General features: G+C 40.4%; 1 protein-coding gene across 1 annotated transcript; it reads left to right on the forward strand.

Annotated features, from left to right (window-relative positions):
* The first annotated feature begins 1168 nt into the window (after positions 1 to 1168).
* igfbp6b (insulin-like growth factor binding protein 6b) lies at positions 1169 to 9822 on the forward strand. Its single transcript, XM_079580890.1, has 4 exons — positions 1169 to 1644; positions 2278 to 2312; positions 6539 to 6658; positions 9000 to 9822. The coding sequence occupies exons 1-4, from the start codon at positions 1308 to 1310 to the stop codon at positions 9111 to 9113; spliced, it is 606 nt and encodes a 201-aa protein (XP_079437016.1). The 5' UTR covers positions 1169 to 1307; the 3' UTR covers positions 9114 to 9822.
* Positions 9823 to 20823: the final 11001 nt, after the last annotated feature.

Below are 20823 nucleotides of genomic sequence, written 5' to 3' on the forward strand. Positions count from 1 at the left end.
AGTGTTAAAGTGCAGTTTATTTACTTTTAAGCAAAAAGAGTCAATGACAAGGACGGGAAAATCCAAATGGAACGTGAGATGTGTATTTCTAATGTGTTATTTAGTGTAGAGTGACCACCTGACAGTATATACAGTGGGGGAAAAAAGTATTTGGCCAAAATCCAATACAATGTCTATGTGAAACTGACCAAATACTTTTTTTCCCCACCCCCTGTACCACCATTGTAGTCGCCTATGTCTTTTTCAACACTGCCAAATTAATTATACAGCAAAAAAGTTAGATTTACATAAGGAATGCATTCAAAGCTGGTCTTAATCAAGTTTTAATCTCCAAGTCTCTCCCTCCATGTCCCACCACACATGGCATGACCTGTCCCGCTATCACTGCTCTTTGAGGTGGTCACCCTAATGTTTGACATGTTTATTATCAGAAATATGATCTGTTATCCTACTGTGTTTATCCAAAAACACCACAAAATCTGCACCGATGCCAATCAAACGACACGACAGCTCTTCTTTCATGTCAGGTTTCCATCTCTGTGCCACGTTTTAGCCAGAATTAACCAGTGCTGTTCACAGTAAAGTATAGTCTAGTGCAAAATGCATGAAATATTGAGCGTGGTGTGATTAAGAGTGTGTCAAAAGGCTGATTTGTTTTGTTTCTTGCTGTATGTCTGTAGGGCATTGAAATGATCATGTGCTTTTGATTGTGCCCTATACGAGCCGTTAATTACAGCGTTCAAGGAGGGCATTGTTTCGCTGTATATTTAGATCAGGCAGCCTGTTGTTTCCCTGCAGAGCGAGCACTGATTCAGCCTCTGCAGTTTCAGTCCTGAAGAGGGTTTAGTGCATAAAGGTTTTTTTTTAAGTGTGTCTTTGGCACATGATTGAATCAGACCTGTGGTGACCTGTGCTGTTTCCATGGCAAATTGTTCTGAAAAGATTGCAGACAGCTCATAATGCCCAGAGAGGGGGCATTGAATCTGAATGTGTGCAACATTAAACAGCAGGAGACATTCTCTGAAGGACCTATATATTCCTATGTGCCATTGCTCACTCCCTGCACCTCCTTCTTCCCTGAGTCCCATCCCCTGAACTGTCATAACTGAGCTCCCTCCCTTCCTCTCTCTCTCCTCCTATCACCGCCTTTCACATCTTTAAAAGCTGGCTCTGTGCTGTGGCTCTCTCCATCATTTGTCTGCTGTGGCACTGCAGGGTACTAAACCGGCTGCTCCACAGAGGACTGTGCAGAGGAGTAATCCTCCTGAAATAGCATCAGCCTTTCCCTGACAGAAGGACCAGAGACCATGCCTCTCTCTCACATCACTGCTGCTGCTGTGCTGCTGCTCGTGGCTTACTGCGCACCGTGGACCGGAGCCAGCCGTTTGGGCCCGTTCAAGATGTGCCCTTCGTGCAGGGACCCTCTGGGCTCCGGGCGGCCCAGCCGTGAGCACCTCTCTGCGGGCAGCACCACCGCGCTGGCCCTGGGAGAGCCCTGTGGAGTATACACTCTGAGCTGTGCCCGAGGGCTCCGCTGTGTGCCCCCTCCCCGCGAGCACAGCCCTCTGCAGGCACTGCTCCAGGGACGAGGCTTCTGCGCCAAGAGCAGTCGGACTGTGCCCACCGAGAGGCCCCACCCAGCAGGTGAGTACTACAAATACTACCCCTATACTATGTACTGCAATACTCCATTACACTCTGCATATGAGCGTGTACGTGCTGCACACCCCCACACTCTGCAGAGGACTGATGCTCGGAGCCGGCTGCAGTAACTACACATCACTGTGTCATTCAAACAGATGAGGCTCACATCTATCACAGCCTCCCGTCCACCACATAAAGCACGTATGCGGATTTCTCTGTCATGGTCAGCTCGGCAGCACCAGAGAGGATCCTCCGCCGTGTCCTGTAGGTCAGTGCACGAGGACAGAAGAGCGCAGGAGAAAATCTGAGCTGCGCTGCTCAGTGAAAGTCAGCGGCGTCTGAAAAGGCTGTGTCCACGGAGAATGGAGTCAGCGCAGCTCTGTGTTGCAGTGATCTCTGCTGTTCAGACTCCGACACTGCCATGTTCCACTTCAAACCCCGATGAAAGTGACCCACAAAATGACCATCGGAAAGCTCTTCTGTCATTTTTCAAACACCGTATTTGAATTGAAGTCTTGCCAAAACGAGCGTCATCACATCTTACGTGTAATAATGTGCGTAAATAAATGTTTTGGCTGTAATTAGTAAAACATTTTTCTTTTCTTTTTTTTCATGCTGCTGTCGTCACCTCAGGTCCTCACCCCTCACACGGTGGAGAAATGGACAAAGTAAGTTTTTTTTTTGTCTTCATTGACCTAGATATGGGCTGTTGCATCTGCGTAGAATAAAACCGAACAGAAACAAATGAAACCTTCGCGGTTCGAGTCGACGGCGCTTTTTCCCCCCTGCGATGGCACGTCGTCTCCAGCCTCTCGCGCTGCATGTGCCGCTGGTGCTATGCGGCAGAACTAATTGAGCATGATGTGGATGTGGAAAGTTTTTTGCGCTGCGGCGACAGGATTTTTTTTTTTTCGATCTTCGAATCCAGAGCAGGTTACAGACGCCGCGGACGGGGATGACACGGCAGATCGTGGTGAAGAAATCCCCACGATCGGGAAAGGGACTGAAAAAAACGCACCGTCACTTCACACTCTCCAATGACCTGAAAACCACAAGATTGTGTAACATTACGGTTATATAATGTTGAACAATGTGCGAAACTGATATGTGCAATGGATGTGGGGACAGTCCAGTTGTGGCGCGTTAGATCAGGGTTTGTGTGACGCATTATCACAGTTTATCACCTTTATGTAGCGGTTTAGTCATTCAAAATACAGAAGAATGTCCAATTTTACATTTTTATTGTGATTACATTTTCTATTTAGATTTTTAAACTCAAATGGCCCGAATAAACTTTGTACTTTTTGATTATTTGAGGCTAGGGCTGAAAATTAATCCAAATTCAATCCAAATCGTAATCTCTTCTTCATAATCGACAGGTTTACAGCCCTTTCTAAAGTGCACGTGACACGTTTTAGTGCGTTTGAAAATGTGATTTAAATAAATATCATTGTATTTCAGTGAAGCAGCAGTTTTAATGAAGGAATGTTGGGCAGAAAAGTGTTTTTATTTGATTTTTTTAAGCTACTGACAGGAAGTGACATACAGGTCCCTCTCAAAAAATAAGCATATTGTGATAAAGTTCATTCTTTGCCATAATGTAATGATAAAAATTGGAAAAACGTTAATGTATTTTAGATTCATTGCACACCAACTGACATATTTCAGGTCTTTTATTGTTTTAAAACTGATGATTTTGGCAAACAGCTCATGAAAACCCCAAATTTCTATCTAAAAAGAAAAGAGCATATCATGAAAAAGTTCTCAAAACAAGCTATTAACCTAATCATCTGAATCAACTCATTAACTGGAAACACCTGCAAAAGATTCTTAAGGCTTTTAAAAACTCCCAGCCTGGTTCATTACTCAAAACCGCAATCATGGGTAAGACTGCCGAGAATCTGAGAATCAGAGAATCTGTGGGATATTGTGAAGAGAAAGTTGAGAGAAATTTGGGGTTTTCATGAGCTGTATGCCAAGATCATCCGTTTTAAAAAACAATAAAAGCCCAGAAATATTTCAGTTGGTGTGCAATGAATCTAAAATATATGAACGTTTAATTTTTATCATTACATTATGGAAAAGAATGAACTTTATCACAATATGCTAATTTTTTGAGAAGGAGCAGTGGGCAGCGGCAGGGCCCACATGTGGAGCCAGGCTGGTGGTCAGAAACTAGGGCTGAAACAACTAATCGATTAATCCACGACTAATCGATTATTGAAATAGTCGACAACTTTTTTAGTGATCGATTGATCGTTTTCTGGTTCACACAGACTCAAATAGAGCAAAAATTACATGAAAATGTAGTATTTTTGATGAAAACCTACTTTGTTTTCATAGTTAGGGTCTATAGTGTTTTGTACACTGTAAATTTCTTGAATATCTGTCTGTGTCTCATCCAATCAGAAGCAGAATTAGCCTCCAACAAACACTCACTTTAAGTTTACTCCATCAATGTGTCCTCAAGCTGTGCCACTTTAGCGCTATGTGATAAAAGAATGAAAAAAAAACATCTTCCTACACAATTCACAGCCAAGTGATTAATCGATTAATCGTAAAAATAGTCGTTAGATTAATTGATTACAAAATAATCGTTAGTTGCAGCCCTATCAGAAACATCTGTGAATCCTATTGCTCATGTTTTTAGTGGTCGGGGAAACCGGAGTAACCGGAGGAAACCTACGCAGACACGGGGAGAACAAACTCCAGTGACTGATCATTCTAACTTGTGCGTTACAAATGTGTCATAAACTAAAATACAAACACTTGGGCTCCAGCAGTGGCTACTTTATTTTACTAGTTGATCCAATCATGAGTTCTGTCCCAGCTTTGATTAGTTGACGTTAGCTTTAGCATACTGCTTCGAGCTTTAGCATGCTGCTTCGAGCTTTAGCATGCTGCTTCGAGCTTTAGCATGCTGCTTCTAGCTTTAGCATGCTGCTTCGAGCTTTAGCATGCTGCTTCGAGCTTTAGCATGCTGCTACTAGCTTTAGCATGCTGTTTCGAGCTTTAGCATAACGTGTGTGTTACAAATGTGTCATAAACAAAATTGCAAACACTTGGGCTCCAGCAGTCGCTCCTTTATTGTATTAGTTGATCCAATCATGAGTTCTGTCCCAGCTTTGATTAGTTGACGTTAGCTTTAGCATGCTGTCTCTAGCTTTAGCATGCTGTTTCGAGCTTTAGCATGCTGTTTCGAGCTTTAGCATGCTGTTTCGAGCTTTAGCATGCTGTTTCTAGCTTTAGCATGCTGCTTCGAGCTTTAGCATGCTGCTTCGAGCTTTAGCATGCTGCTTCGAGCTTTAGCATGCTGCTTCGAGCTTTAGCATGCTGCTTCGAGCTTTAGCATGCTGCTTCTAGCTTTAGCATGCTGCTTCGAGCTTTAGCATGCTGCTTCGAGCTTTAGCATGCTGCTACTAGCTTTAGCATGCTGTTTCGAGCTTTAGCATAACGTGTGTGTTACAAATGTGTCATAAACAAAATTGCAAACACTTGGGCTCCAGCAGTCGCTCCTTTATTGTATTAGTTGATCCAATCATGAGTTCTGTCCCAGCTTTGATTAGTTGACGTTAGCTTTAGCATGCTGTCTCTAGCTTTAGCATGCTGTTTCGAGCTTTAGCATGCTGTTTCGAGCTTTAGCATGCTGTTTCGAGCTTTAGCATGCTGTTTCTAGCTTTAGCATGCTGCTTCGAGCTTTAGCATGCTGCTTCGAGCTTTAGCATGCTGCTTCGAGCTTTAGCATGCTGCTTCGAGCTTTAGCATGCTGCTTCGAGCTTTAGCATGCTGTTGCTAGCCTTTTGCTCACTTAAAATGAGTCACAGCATGTCCATATTTACTTACATGTAGTCGGTGAAAGTGGTGTTTTTAAATCGTCGAGGGCCAAAACAGGTATCGGTTCAGCATCGGATATTTGTAGCCGATATCCAATATCATATTTTTTTTACAGTATTGGCTCCGATATCTGATACTAGCATCGGCTCAGTGCATCCTTAAAGGGGCTGGAAGCAAGTTCGCCACTTTATACTCACTACTGCCACCCCAGGCCATATGTGTAACTGCACCTTCTATATTAAGCTCGTGCATGACGGCAATTCGGGCCGAAGTGACACATTTTTGACCGTACAGGATTTTAGAGGCAGTTGTGGTGAACAGGTCTGAGCTCATTCTACACATTAGGACATGGCTGGAACATGTAGGGGGAGGAAAATACGTAATTTTAACATTTTTAAACTCCTTACAGTCCCTTTAAGCTAACACTTAATTCATCATGAACCAGTCGTTAGTTTACACTTAATAACTACTGAACAATGACTAAGTGAAGTATGTAAATAACTATTCATTATGAGTTTGGCATTAACTGTAGTAGTTCAGTAGTTATTAATGTATTGTTTTTGATGAATAAAGTGTTAATGCATCATTTATGAGGCTAAATAAGGTGTAGGTATTATAAACTGTCACCAAAGCTTCTTTTGAAATACTGTAATGTTTCCAACCCCCTGCTGGGAAACACTGTGTTAAAGGAAACTGGAGGAAAGTATTTGTTTTTGTTTGAGCCGAGGTTTGCCTTCATGAATCACTCGTTTTTAATATGAAATAATAAAATCGAAGCAAAAATCGCGATCGATCAGGACGACGAAAGCTAAATCTGTGTCATTTTTTTTTGCCATGTTGTTCAGTCATAAGGGATTGAACCTTCTATCAATGGTTTTATCGATCAGACGCCATTGTTCTAATACTTAACATTACAGCCCATTTAAACACGTGCAGGAGCATTTGGAGGAAGTGCTAATGTTTAGAGGCTGCAGCTACAGGATCATCAGGTTTTGCTTTTGTCACATCGTCCCGTCCTGTGCGCCTGAAGCTCATGGCGCTGTTTCTCTTCCGTTGCCAGGCTCCGTGCCGTAAGCTCCTGAACAGCGTCCTGCGGGGTCTGGAGCTCACCGTGTTCCAGTCCGACAGAGACATCTACATCCCCAACTGCGACACGCGCGGCTTCTACAGGAAAAAGCAGGTAAAGGACGGGAGCGGCAGGAACACAGGTGAACACTGTGGTGTGGCCAGGGGCGTGACCTCTGACCTCTGATCACACGTCACTCACAGGGCTGTGGAAGGACGTTGGTCAGCAAAGATAATTCAATGTAAACTATAATTGTGAAACTATGAATAACAGCTCACGACAAATGGGACAAGTTTACAGGTTCTCTAGAATGACCCTGCACAACTAATTTAACCCCCCCCCCCCATTATTTTTTTATACATTTTTAAACATTCAATTTTACACAGTAACAGTAAAGAATGATAGTTTATTAGTTGTGACAGGAGTGTATTATTGTACCAGTATTTTAGTAAAGACTTGTTGATGAGGCTAAAATGCAGCAGATGCAGGAAATTGCCTACGTTTGGCTAAGATGTTCCTGGGGGAGGACTCCCACTCTCCCCGAAAGGGATTGACTCTCGACCGCTCCAATATTCAACCAAACGTTGAACGCACACTGTCACTGTGTCCTTGGGCAAGGCACCTCACCCACCTGTATGAATGAGACTCTCTCATTCACACAGGTGGGTGAGGGGGGGCCTTGATGTAAAGCCCTCTGAGCCTAATGCAGGTAGAAAAGAGCGACCATTTCATTTATTCATTCATTTGAGCAGCGTAGTCGTGCAAACGTATTTTACAGAAGGACAAAACAAGACAATTGAGCTCAAAAGGAGTTCAAAGAACTTATATAAACCTAACCCTCAACTCTCATGCATCTAAAACATCACAAACACCACATGCACAACCACACAGTTGGTCACGGAGACGTCTCCGAGACGTTCCCTGGAGATGAGGCGAGTCTCCAGCTCGTCTCAGGTTTGTAAGCGGAGAGACTGCAGCTCTCCTCCGGTGAGACCGGCCTTAGGACGTGTGCCGTCCTGGGCTGGTCTACAGTCTGTAGTGTAAGAAGTGCCTTTTCCAAAAGCACCACTGACCAACATCTCAAACTAATGCTTTCCAACCTGTGGTCCGGGACCCCGGGTGCACGGGAAGGCAAGTTGGCTCAGTCACTGGCCAATGTTTGTACCCGTCAGAAGACGGGGGCCTACAGTAGACTAAAGGGGGGTTTGGGGTCCTCCCCCAGGAAAATTTCAGAGGAAGTGGCATTAATTTTTTGTAGTTTTAGATAGGAGTGTAATAGTGCACTCAAGTCCCAATTCAATTTGATCTTTCATTTAAGGATTTCGATTACGATTCTTCTTCTTTCATTTCATTTTTACAAACTTAATATAGACTATGTTTTATTTTAAAGCTGCCTCGGCTTTGTCCTTTTGGATGTTTTGTCAGTAGGTGTCAGTGGTGAACCCTGCTCTCCCCCCTCACTCCCCTCACTCCCCCCACCATAGACCACTCAATGAGATACGGAAATCTCATTAATCTTGTGTGAAATACACATTTATCGGCATAAATAAGATGTAGCAAAGTAAACATTTTTCAACTCACTATTATTTCCTAAACTGCAGCTTTCATGTAAGTCGCCTCAGCCTACCGGTGCCTTCCTCATGAGGAGGAAAAACATCTGACGGCTCCTTGTAGGACAGGGCTTCAGCTGCATCAGAGCAGATCAGATCTGATCATTTTACGATCTCTTGTAAACTTCTGTCATAATGCTGTTTCTGACTGTGTGAGCCGCTAACTGTTGCACTTCTGCTGCTTCAAACAGAATCAGATAATCAAATTTGACGTGCAGTGTCAGTGCAGTGCCCCCTTTGTTTTCCTCGCCTGGGAAATCCGACACTTCTGATTGGACGAGGTGTTCCAATCAGAAGTGCAGCTCGACTAAACCGGATAAACAAACACTGTTGTGAAATGTCCGAGCGAGGCAAAATTAAGTGGCTTTATTAATCACGTACATTTGGCGCCTCTGCCTCATGAAGAGCTTTGATATGAAAGCAGCTGAGACCCCGGGACGCAGGCGCTCGGCCCGGGACAGGAGAGGAACAGGTACAACGAGGCACCAAACTGTAAGTCCGGTCTCTTTCCTATTACTGTGGATTCAGCGTTTGGGTTGATCTCTGGATGTCTCGCTTTGTCAACAAAACATCTCATAAACCGTGTGACCCGTCTCCACCTGTCATGTGTCGTGTGTTTGTTACGAGTGTGTTCCCGGAGGTTTTTGTTTGGGGGGCGGAGGCACTGCTGCTTCGGTTCACTTCGGTCGATACATCCTTTGGCAAACACGTAAAATCAGTTTGAGTGAGTGAGTCCAGGCTGAATCCCCATGGCACACCACTGGCTACAAGGGCATGCATTAGATTAGATTAAAACTAAATAATTCTCCGTTCCTTCACCCTCACTCTACCGCTTCGTCCCACAGTGTCGTTCGTCCAAGGGCATGCAGCGCGGCCACTGCTGGTGCGTGGACGAGCTGGGGGCGCCCCTGCCCTCGCGCGCCACCGAGGAGGGCGCCGTTCCGTGCGACGGGGAGTGAGCGCCGCCCGGGGGAAGCTCCAGAGACAGAGGAGGAGGAAGAGGTGGAGGTGCCCGAACAGGAGGTACAGGGATCCCAAACCACTACCACCACAACAACAACAACCAGACATCTCCACATCTCCACACGCCTGTAGAGTTTAACCGAGACGGGGCCGGGGGAGGCGTCTCTTGACAGATTCCGTGGTGCGGTTTGATATTTATGGACCTTGTCATTTAATATAAACGGATCAGGTTCACCATTAGTGGATTTTCCTATTGGAGATTTCCCCCCCGTAAAAACACCACAGAGGGCACTGGAACACTGGCTCCTGCTCCGTCTGAGAGGGACGTCACCTCATTCTACTGTCTGCAAACAACCACTACGTCCTCCATGAATGTTCCACAGTTGCAGTAGCCCCCTCCCGTTCGACATGCTGCTATAGCTCACATTTTAACGGACTGCCTTTCGTGATTATTCCGGATAGTTTTCCCTGGCTCTTGTCCTGGCTTTTCCTACTCCACTTTAGGATAGCTGTCACTGCCCGGGGGTTGTTCTCAGTATAGGCTGAAATACTGTTTCACACAGAGCTGCTTTTAGCGTTGTGGGGCCGACTCTGCGCAGAGTCCTGTCCGGGGGGCCCCGATTTGCACAGTCTCTTCCGGTGTTAATTCTGTCGACTGATACACTGTTTACGCCAAGTAACAAAAGATGATGATAAAGTGATATTTTTGCAAACCATCAGAAATATGGAAACATGTGCTGGCAAACATCAAAAGAGGAGAAAAAAACACTTTCCAAATTTTAGCCAAATTGTTTTTCCATTTTTTCCAAAGATTTTTCCAATTGTTTTTCCTATTTTTTTGTGTGTGCCATTTTAAACCATTTTTCAAAATTTGTTTCCACTTTTTCCCCAATTTTTTACACATTTTTTTTCCAATTTTTTCCCATTTTTTTAACAATTTTTTTTTTCAATTTTTTTACATTTTTTTTTTACAATTTTATCCACTATTTTCAATTATTTTTTTAGTCCAATTGTTTCCACTATTAAAAGCATATATATACATATATACAAAATACAAATTCCCACATTATTTTTTACAATTTTATCCAGTATTTTTTTTTTGTACCAATTTTCTCCCATTTTTCAAATTTGTTTCCACTTTTTCCCTAATTTTTTCCCCAATTTTCTACACATTTTTTCCCACATTTTTCCCCATTTTTTACAATTTTATCCAGTATTTTCAATTATTTTTTTATTGTATTTTCTCCAATTGTTTCCACTATTTAAAAAAATGTATATACAAATTATTTCTCCCATTTTTATCCCACATTATTTTTTACAATTTTATCCAGTACTTATTCAATTTTAATTTTGTACCAATTTTCTCCCATTTTTCATATTTGTTTCCACTTTTTCCCCAATTTTATACACTTTTTCCCCCACATTTTCCCCAATTTTTACAATTGTATCCACTATTTTCTATCAATTTTTCAATGCATTTTCTCCAATTATTTCCACTATTATTATTTCTCCCTTTTTTTTTTTTTTTTTTTTTACAATTTATCCACTATTTATTTTTGAACAATTTTGTATCCATTTTTCAAATTTGCTTCCACTTTTCTCCCCTTATTATTTCCACTATATTTCCCAATTTTTTAACCAATTTCACACCATTATTTTTTCACTTTTCCCCCCAATTTTTTACAATTTTATCCACTATTTACCCCTTATCTTATCAAATTTTTTCACTTTTTTTTGTGTGCAATTTTTCGCCCAATTTTTTTCCCCATAACTTTTTTTCCTTCCAACCTTTGCCACATTCTTTTCCACTTTTTCCCCACAGTTCTTGACATTGGAGATAAACTTGATATTGTAAATTTGCATACCTTCCAAACAGCAATTCCGAAATCATCTCAAATCCAAAACGCACAAAGATCTGAACCTAGATTTTTAACCCTAAACTGTAAATCTTTTCGCTGTAATTATTTGGAAAAAATGGCACAAAATGGCTGAACATCACAAATAAAAGCCTGAAAACCTTTGGCAGAAGCAGTGATGAGGCGTCAGGGTTAACACTGGTCGCTCGTAGCTCGAAGCGGCTCTGGTTTCGCAGGTTCCTCTTCATCTCTCCAAAGACACACTGATATCGGCAGAAAAGACAATAATATGTTTATTTACTGTTAATTTATTTTTTGAGTAAACGCTAAAAGAGCTGAATGATTCACTCAAATTAAAACGTTGAAACGGTTGCAATTGGAAAATCCCAAGATCTACAGCGGGGAATAAAACCTCCGCTTTTAAAACAGGCTGTTGTTTAAAAACTCTTAACCTCGATTAACCCAGCGCATTTGCTCCAGTTCATCTTTACCCAAATCTAAAAGGGTCTCAACCGGAGATCTCACAGCCTATAGGCCAGTGTAGCACCTCATTTGAAAGCCTACAAAACTACAAAACTAAGCTCTTTCCTCGTTTTTGTTGTCAAACGCAGAGCCGTCGGTAGATATTTTGTCTAGGGGGTGCTTAGGGACTAGATTTACCCCAAAATAGCCTTTTCTGTGCATATTTCTTATTTATTAATATCGCCTGCAGTGCACAGACTATCCACCAGAGTGTGCTGCAGCCCCCTGGGTTCACGGCTTTGCTAAAACAGGACAAAAATGTAGTAAAAACGCAAGAAAACATTGGTTGACTATCCGGTCAGATTTAGGGAGCGTCAGCAAATTACTGTACTTCATATTATCGCTAAAAAACATAAAACAAAACAAACACACCCATTCACACGCACTCACACTAAGCAGCTTCCATTAGAGGTTTTCTTCAAAAACATTCAGATTGTCAAGTACATTAAGTACATCTTAAAGATATCAGATAGTTTCCTTCAAGTCTCTTAAACACTGTAAAAAAAAAAGGCTTGACTTGTATCCATTTGCAAGAATGAATAAAATACATTGAAAGGCTGAATAAATAAGGCTTAATAAAGCATAGTCCGTCTGTGAGTCCTTCAGGGTAATCCCACTTTGCTAAATCACCACAGATCTAAAGCAGATCTGTTATTTTCATACAATTCGAAGTCGAGTAATTTGATAACGGTCCCTAAATCTGACCGGATACGCCGAAAATCTAATATCCAATCAACTGCACCGCGGTCACTATCTCGGATTTACTAAGTCGGAGGAACGATAATTACCCCTTTTTTAATCCATGTCCCCTGTCGGGCTCCGCATTTTCTTGATCGCTGCACAAAATGCCGCGGCTAGCAACAGGATGCTAATGCTATGGCAACTAATCAAAGCTGGGACAGAAACTATTATTGAATCACCTAAATCATGCCCAAACCTTTTGTATATAACTGCAAATAATAATAGTGTTTTTTTGGACAATGGCAAAATCCTAGTTTTAGTTGAACAAAATCAACAATTGTAGCGATATAGTGCAAAATGTAAACAACACAGTTTTACATTAGCCTAAAGTAGTAACTTTACCTCATTCATTTGCTAACTCAGAGAAAATGCCACATTTGATCATTTTGAAAGTCTCAGTTCAGCATAAATTCTTTTGATTCAAATATTTTTATTGAGAAGCAAATCTTTTTACAGGTTAGCCATTATTGAAGTTGCTGAATGCTTCATTTTACAAAAATACAAAAAAGACAAAAGGAAATAAATCTCACAATATTCAGACAAAAACTACATGTACAAACACATAAAATGACTAAAACACCAGCATAAATTCTTTTATAACTAAATGTTTAAATGTACCTTTGTTGACGTCAACGACCTATACAACAAAAGTTGGAAAACTGGGAAAGCTAACCCACAACAGTGTTTCCTTAACTTTGCGAAAGGAGTGAAACAGCGCCCCCCAATTTGACACTGGTGGCCAAAAAGTGCACTGCATTCATATTTACCATTGAGAATGAATGGGAAAGAGTTGGTTTTAACCAGATGCGGCACAAAAGTAGGTCCCACTTTGGGCACCCCTGACCTAAAATAATAAAATAAAATCCAAGTATTCATGTTTTTTACAGGATTATAGACCAAACCTTTGGAAAAATCGGTCAAAAATATCGGCCAAGCATATCGGCGTCAGCCTTAGAAAAACCCATATCGGTCGACCTCTTGTCTTTGCCGACAAAAAGCAACAGCAACATTACAAATATGCAACGAAAAAGCAACAAAAATGCTACAAAAAGCGTCGAAAGCAAATCTTGACATCAAAAACAAGGCAGAAGGTCTTAGCTTTCAAATGAGGCGTTAACTGGCCCTATAGGCTGTGAGCTCTCGGGTCAGATTTGGGTAATACTGAATTGTAGAAAATGTTCTTAGTTACCTGTGATTCTTGTATTAATTTTCACTTTTGGATGTTTTTGAAAAAATCCAAATTCCAGAAGTGAGAAGAAAACTCCTAAGATCATTCAGCTCTTTGTATTTCCACCTAGTAGTTATTATTGTATGTATTCAGTATCTTTATGTCGGTGTCTTACAGTCGTCATGTCAAAAGCTATTGGAAAACATTCTGAGTCTGTTTGGGTTTCGTTGTCTGTACATAAGTTCCATTTCCGTGGTTGTTGGTTTTTTTTTGCGCGTTGTAAAGAGGCAGGTCAAAAGCTAATGGCTGTTACTGTTTTCAAAAAGTTGTAAGGCATATTTTTATACACATCGATATATATAATATTTTGTATATGAATTGTTGATTTATTTAAAGAAACTACAATACAGTGCCATGTATTTTTATATTGTCAATTGTTTTTGTTTTTGAATGCAGGTTATTTTATTTCATGATAAAGGTCCTATATTATGCCGGGGTTACTTTTTTTTTTTAGTATGACTGAACTCGACGCTCCCAGATGCTCAGCACTTCTAAAGCGCCTCAGGGCAGACTGTGAAGCCGCCACTCTTTTAGCTGGATCTGCTTTGCGCCCCCTGCTGGTGTTTTTATATGTAAAAGTCATGACAACTCGATCCTAGAGTTCATTTAAGTTACATTAGGTCACTATTGATAACTTGTTTTCATTTGTGAGACCGGTTTGTTTTTCATACTCCTCACTTTGAGCATAATTACCCAGAAATGTGACGTAATATCCCTGTGATGCGTCTCATAGAAATAAAACAAGAGAAGCGGCGTTCAATCCTAACTGTTATGTTGAGACTTTAGCTGTATTGGTTTATGGATTTTCCTCCGTGAAACACTTCAAATCATTCATTTCTATATCAAATATAACATTAGTTTCCATCTTTAAAACTGTATTTCTGTGCTTTTTAACAAGACATGACCAGGGGTTAAAGTTGGTAGTGAAAAAAATCGCGTCACAGACAATCACCAACACCAAATAAACAAAGAAGAAGAAGAGAGCATGGAGATTATTGTGAATTTGCTGCGTGATCATGTAAGATCGGCAGACATTGCTGTAATACCGCCCCCTGGTGGCCAGGGGCGACTCCAGGAGACACTTGGGAGCATTGATTCTAATGGGGCTTCAAACGTCCTAAGAAAAGCTTAAAAGCCTGGCTCCAAATAGTTTTTCTTTTTCTAAAAATCACTTTGACCCATGTGACCGCACTGAGGCAGGTGAAATATTTTTAACCACACTAGTTTTTGTTTATCAGCCCAAAATTTGGAAGCATTTCCAGTACATTGACTCTGTGGAGGCTCCGCCAGGCTGTGTAGGAGGAGACAGAGCGACCATTAAGGTTCACACAGGACTCGGGACTTATCAATGAATGGGGCTGAATGGGACCCGCTCATCTTTATTATATTATATCTATGGCAGCAACACAGTCCCCGTGTGTGCGGGTTTACTGCGCCACAATATAACAGCATTTATCACGAAGTCATGAACTTTACGGACATAAAATATTCCACAAACGGAGTCTACTTTGCCCGCGCTTTTGCCCACTTTTTATTTCACAAAAATCTGCCTCGTATTTTCAGTTTTAGAGATTCATTTAGGATGCATAATGAAGAGAAAAGGCGATAAAACTGTGTGTGGCTACGGCGCAATGTCGGCCTTTTTCACACAGTCTTTCCTCTGATCTGATCCTCTGAATCTGTCCAATAGAAAAGCAACAAAAAAGTCAGGAATCCGGGCTAAAGTTTAGTCTTTAGACACATCTCCTCACTGCTCAGCGCGAGGAGCAACTACATAAAAACAATACATATATAGAATTGCTAATATAAGTAGCCTGATTGCATTTTTAAGGAAAGGAAATGAAAATTCTTACCCAAAATCCACCAGGTTTTACTAAATTTGATCTGATTAAAGGGATATTTCAGGATTTTTGTCATACGGCCTCATTTCCTAGTTATCCAGAGTGTTGTTGATTTCTCAAGATTTATATATACTTCTTTGATTCATGCAGTCCTTATATTTGAAGAGTTTAGTGATGCTAGGCTAGTGCATGTCTATGGTAACTAGTAGCCTGCATTAAACAGTCTGACCCACAGTGCACCTGAGGCAAATCACTTATAACAACAGACTAACCATATAAATGTCTGTGTTGACTGAATATCTTTTGAAATATAACCATTTTGCATTTAAAAGAACTTATATTTGAGCAGCTTCCTGGTTGTAGCTACGCAGCGGCGGAGTGATCTGCTCGGTCACCGGATCTACAGTAGTTTGTTTACCTGCGGCCGGCGTTACTACACGTGGAATTCACAAAGGAGCTTTCTACAAATCAGATATGGCAACGTTTTGGAGGACGAGCCCATGATTTTGAAGAGGTTTTTAACGCAGGCTACTAGTTACCATAGACATGCACTAGCCTAGAACTAGCCTAGCATCACTAAACTCTTCAAATATAAGGACTGCATGAATTAAAACAATATAAAGATAACATAAAGAAGTGCTATTCTGTAAAACTATTTAAAACCTATTGTAAAATAAAGTAATTAAAAGTCATATAAAACACCTTCTGTTACATGCATCTAGTGCATCAGTCACAAGATGGCCGCCACGTTTGCCACATCAACAAGCGTCCCGTCTGAGCTAGAGTAAAATAGCACCGCCTAACGCATTATTAGGAAACACATTTGGCTTGAAGTTTATTTAAGTTTTTGTCTGTTTTTTTTCAGTTTACGTGATCAGGACGTAGCCGCTACCCTACACTGGCTAACAGGAAGTTAGCATAAAACATTCAGTGCACAGAACCTACAGGACTAATGTTTTTCATGTTTAAACTAGTAAACAAAATCTTTGAGGAAACACTGTATTTTACGTATATGATGGAAAATATATATTAAAGAATAAATTTACTTTATTTTCAGACAAAGTTAATGCTTTATTTGGAACACGACTTGTCATGGAACCATTTTACATTATTTTAATCGACTACAGGAAATACCAAGGTGTGAAAAGTCACAAGATGGCCAGTCACAAGATGGCCGCCACATTTGCCGCATCAACAAGCGTCCCGTCTGAGCTAGAGTAAAATAGCACCGCCATATGAACACATTATTAGGAAACACACTTGGCTTGAAGTTTATTTAAGTTTTTGTCTGTTTTTTTCAGTTTACGTGAACAGGAAGTAGCCGCTACCCTACACTGGCTAACAGGAAGTTAGCATAAAACATTCAGTGCACAGAACCTACAGGACTAATGTTTTTCATGTTTAAACTAGTGAACAAAATCTTTGAGGAAACACTGTATTTTACGTATATGATGGAAAATATATAATAAACAACACATTTACTTTATTTTCAGGCAAAGTTAATACTTTATTTGGAACACGACTTGTCATGGAACCATTTTACATTATTTTAATCGACTACAGGAAATACCAAGGTGTGAAAAGTCGCTTAAAAACCCGTCAAACAAAGCAGAATATAGGACCTTTAAGTGTTGTGCTTTCAAGAGGAATTTATTTCAAAAAATCCATAGGTAAAATGAAACTGCTGTACGCCATAAAGTTAGCAAATAGGTGTCAAGTTTGAGTTCGAGCATCGTTTGTGCGTTACGTCGACGCCTCGTAAAATAAAACTATGATTTCAACAAAGAAAAAAAAGTAGAAATTGTCAATGCTGTAGACGTCTTTCCCAAAGTCGTTCGATTGTGTGGTAAACAAGTGTGATTAGGAAAAAGATATTTCTGAAAAAATCTCGTAGTGCCAATGTGTGTGCCGTGGAAATAAAAGCACAAACGTGTTACAAATGTTGAATATGGAGATGAATAAAACATTATATTGATAAACCTGGCGTCTTCATTTCAGTCCCGACAGTGTAATGAATGTGTTGTGTGTTGTGTGTTGTGTTGTTGTTCGGAAACAACTTTCACAATAAGGTGTTTAGTTACTGCACCCTTTCTCCGTAGATTTATTGTTGAACTTGTAACTTTTTTCCATTGTCACAAAATGTTTTTTTTTTTTCACATTGTGGGGACGACATCTGCACTTAAAGGATCAGTATCTGCTATTTTAGCCATTTCAAAGTAAAGTATAGGCATTTATATGATATATTGTACCTCTACCACTATGGAGCACTATTTTTTGTGAGAAATATAAGTGTTTTCTGGGGGTATTTTGCAAACTCCGCCCCCTCTCTCCGAGCGGATCTGCCCATGCATTATTGGCTTTTAAATAAGTATAAATATCACAGCAATAAGTGAAGTTACTTCACAATGCAGTTATAAGGAGTTGACATCTGCAACACAGCTTCATAAATGGCTAACACACAAGCTAACACAAACATGCTAACACACACAAGCTAACACACACGCTAACACACATGCTAACACACATGCTAGCACACATGCTAGCACACACGCCAACACAAGCTAACACACACGCTAGCACACAAGCTAACACACACGCTAACACACACACTAACACACGCTAATACACACGCTAACACACACAAGCTAACACACATGCTAACACACACGCTAACACACACGCTAACACACACGCTAATACACACAAAAACACACATGCTAACACACACGCTAACACACAAGCTACACAAGTATTGTGTGTTAGCGTGTATTCAACTATTCAACTCATATTTGTATCTTTTTTGTCATTTTTTGTATTTTTTTGGTCAAATTTTTATCAAATTTTTGTCATTTTTTTGTCACATTTTTGCCACTTTTTCATCAATTTTTTGTCACTTTTTTGTCAATGTTTTGTCACTTTTTTGTTTTCATCCCAGCCAAACTGGAGAAAATGTGCTCGGTTCAGGTGGGAGTTAAGGGGTTAAAATCGAAAAAGCAAGATATAAACGATATAGATTTCCATCAATGAAACTGCACTCTTTTGCATTATGTTTTTATTTTTCTGAAAACTGCTTGGTTTTCACTTAACCCATAGTTATATCGTAATATCGTATCAATATCGACATATCTGGCATGAATATCAAGATATGAAATTTTGTCCATATTGTTCAGCCCTAGTTTCCATTATGTTGTTGCCGCTTTTTTTTTTTACTTTTTCATCACTTTTTTGTCTGTTTTTTTTTGCATTTTTGTGACATTGTTTTCACTTTTTCGTTGCTTTTTTGTCACGTTTTTGTTTCTTTTTCCTCACTTTTTTCAGATCTGTTTTGTTGCATTTGTGATTTCGCTCATTTACTACGTCTCGCTTTTCTTGCTATTTTGACACTTTTTTCCCCAGGAAGCTTTTCAGATTGGGGTAAAGCCTGGATCATAAGCCTGTGAGTTTGTTCCGCAGCTTCATCTGTTTCCTGCTCATTCCAGGGTCTGTTTCCAAGGAGACGTTTGCTGCAGATGCGTGAAATGAAACGTGAGTCTCGTTAATGAAGGATGAAAAGGTTTTATTCCTGATCTGCTTTTCCTAGAGCCGGTCTGAGAATGAGGATTTCCAATTACTTCCATCGATATTTTAAGTTTATGGTTTGAAATGAGATGCATGTTCTCCCTGTGTCTGTGTTTCCAGGGGCTTTGCTTTTCACTCCAACTAAAAACATGTACAATGGGGATGTCCTTGAAAGGGAAACATATCAATAAAACATGTTCAGATGTTTGGTGCAGGTGGATGAGGAAACTTTTTTACATTTAGTGATATCAATTTGAAATGTGTGGGGTAGATTACTCACATGAATATGAGAGAAAAATGTATTGCAGGTTTTCAGCTTCCTGATGGCCCTGTGGACGAAACTGTTCCTCAGTCGACTGGACCCGGCCCGTAGACTCCGCAGTCTCCTCCCTGAAGGCATTGGTGGAGAACCTGACCAGCTCCATCACTGTGAGGTTCTTCTACAGAGGGACTATAGAGAGCATCCTGACCAGCTCCATCACTGTGAGGTTCTTCTACAGAGGGACTATAGAGAGCATCCTGACCAGCTCCATCACTGTGAGGTTCTTCTACAGAGGGACTATAGAGAGCATCCTGACCAGCTCCATCACTGTGAGGTTCTTCTACAGAGGGACTATAGAGAGCATCCTGACCAGCTCCATCACTGTGTGGTTCTTCTACAGAGGGACTATAGAGAGCATCCTGACCAGCTCCATCACTGTGTGGTTCTTCTACAGAGGGACTCACTCCCTCCTGCCGAAGGAGCCTCCAGCGCATCGTGAGAGCAGCGGAGAAGATCTGTGGAGCCCCTCTCCCCTATATTTAAGACATGATGCTCTTTATAGTCCCTCTGTAGAAGAACCTCACAGTGATGGAGATGGTCAGGATGCTCTCTATCGTCCCTCTGTAGAAGAACCACACAGTAATGGAGCTCCCTCTGGAAAAATATTGTACAGAGAGAAGTCTGTAGTCTAAAGTGAGAACAATGCATTTGGAGAAAATGGCCCTCAGAATTACACTTTCCAAAATCAGTATATTGTGAAACATTGAATCCAATAATTAAACATATTATTGAGAAGATGAAGGTGTTTTTGTTTCCAGGTGAAAGTCAAGAAACGTCAGGATTCACACATTTATTCCAAAAATTAAAACACTCACAAAAAGTATGGCAGCCATAGGTTTATCAGAATAAACTCACTCTTACTAAAAAAAAACAACAGAAAAAACAATGCGGTCTTCATTGTGTGCGCCTGCTGCCCCCTACTGGGGCTTTAGGGTCATTACACAAAATCGAGTTATTACAATGTCTGCATCAGACACACTAAGAGATCTGTTGTTTTCACCTCTTAACCCCCGCCTGAACCGAGTACATCTTCTACAGTTTGGCTTTACCCCAATCCAAAAGCTTCTGGAAAAAAGGTGTGAAAATAGCAACAAAACTGAGACGAAAACAATGATGAGAATGTGAAAAAAGTGAGAAATAACTGATGAAAAAGTGACAAAAAATGTACAAATAAATGACAAAAATGGACAAAAATTTGACAAAAAATGAGAAAAATTTGACGAAAAATTTAGAAAAAAGTGACAAAAAATGGACAAAAAAGTGATAAGAATTTGACAAAAAAATGCGAATAATTTGACGAAAATGTGACAAAAATTTGACGAAAAATGGAGAAAAAATGGGCTAAAAAGTGACAAAAAATGGACAATTATTTGACAAAAAAGTGAGAAAAGTTTGACAAAAAATGAACAAAAAAGTGACAAAAAAGTGACAAAAAAATGAGAAAAAATTGACGAAAAATGGAGAAAAAATGGGCGAAAAAGTGACAAAAAATGGACAATTATTTGACAAAAAAGTGAGAAAAGTTCGACAAAAAATGAACAAAAAAGTGACAAAAAATGGACAAAAAAGTGATAAGAATCTGACAAAAAAATGCGAATAATTTGACGAAAAATTGACAAAAAGTGACCAAAAAATGGA

This window comes from Gobius niger (genome assembly GCF_951799975.1).
Source record: "Gobius niger genome assembly, chromosome: 22".
In the NCBI taxonomy this organism is placed as follows: domain Eukaryota; kingdom Metazoa; phylum Chordata; class Actinopteri; order Gobiiformes; family Gobiidae; genus Gobius; species Gobius niger.

Bases quoted from the DNA above. Each gene is read 5' to 3' on its own strand.
- igfbp6b (XM_079580890.1), top strand. From the start codon at position 1,308: ATGCCTCTCTCTCACATCACTGCTGCTGCTGTGCTGCTGCTCGTGGCT. The intron at 1,645-2,277 runs GTGAGTACTACA...TCGTCACCTCAG, and splicing joins CGAGAGGCCCCACCCAGCAG to GTCCTCACCCCTCACACGGT. The intron at 6,659-8,999 runs GTAAAGGACGGG...TTCGTCCCACAG, and splicing joins GCTTCTACAGGAAAAAGCAG to TGTCGTTCGTCCAAGGGCAT.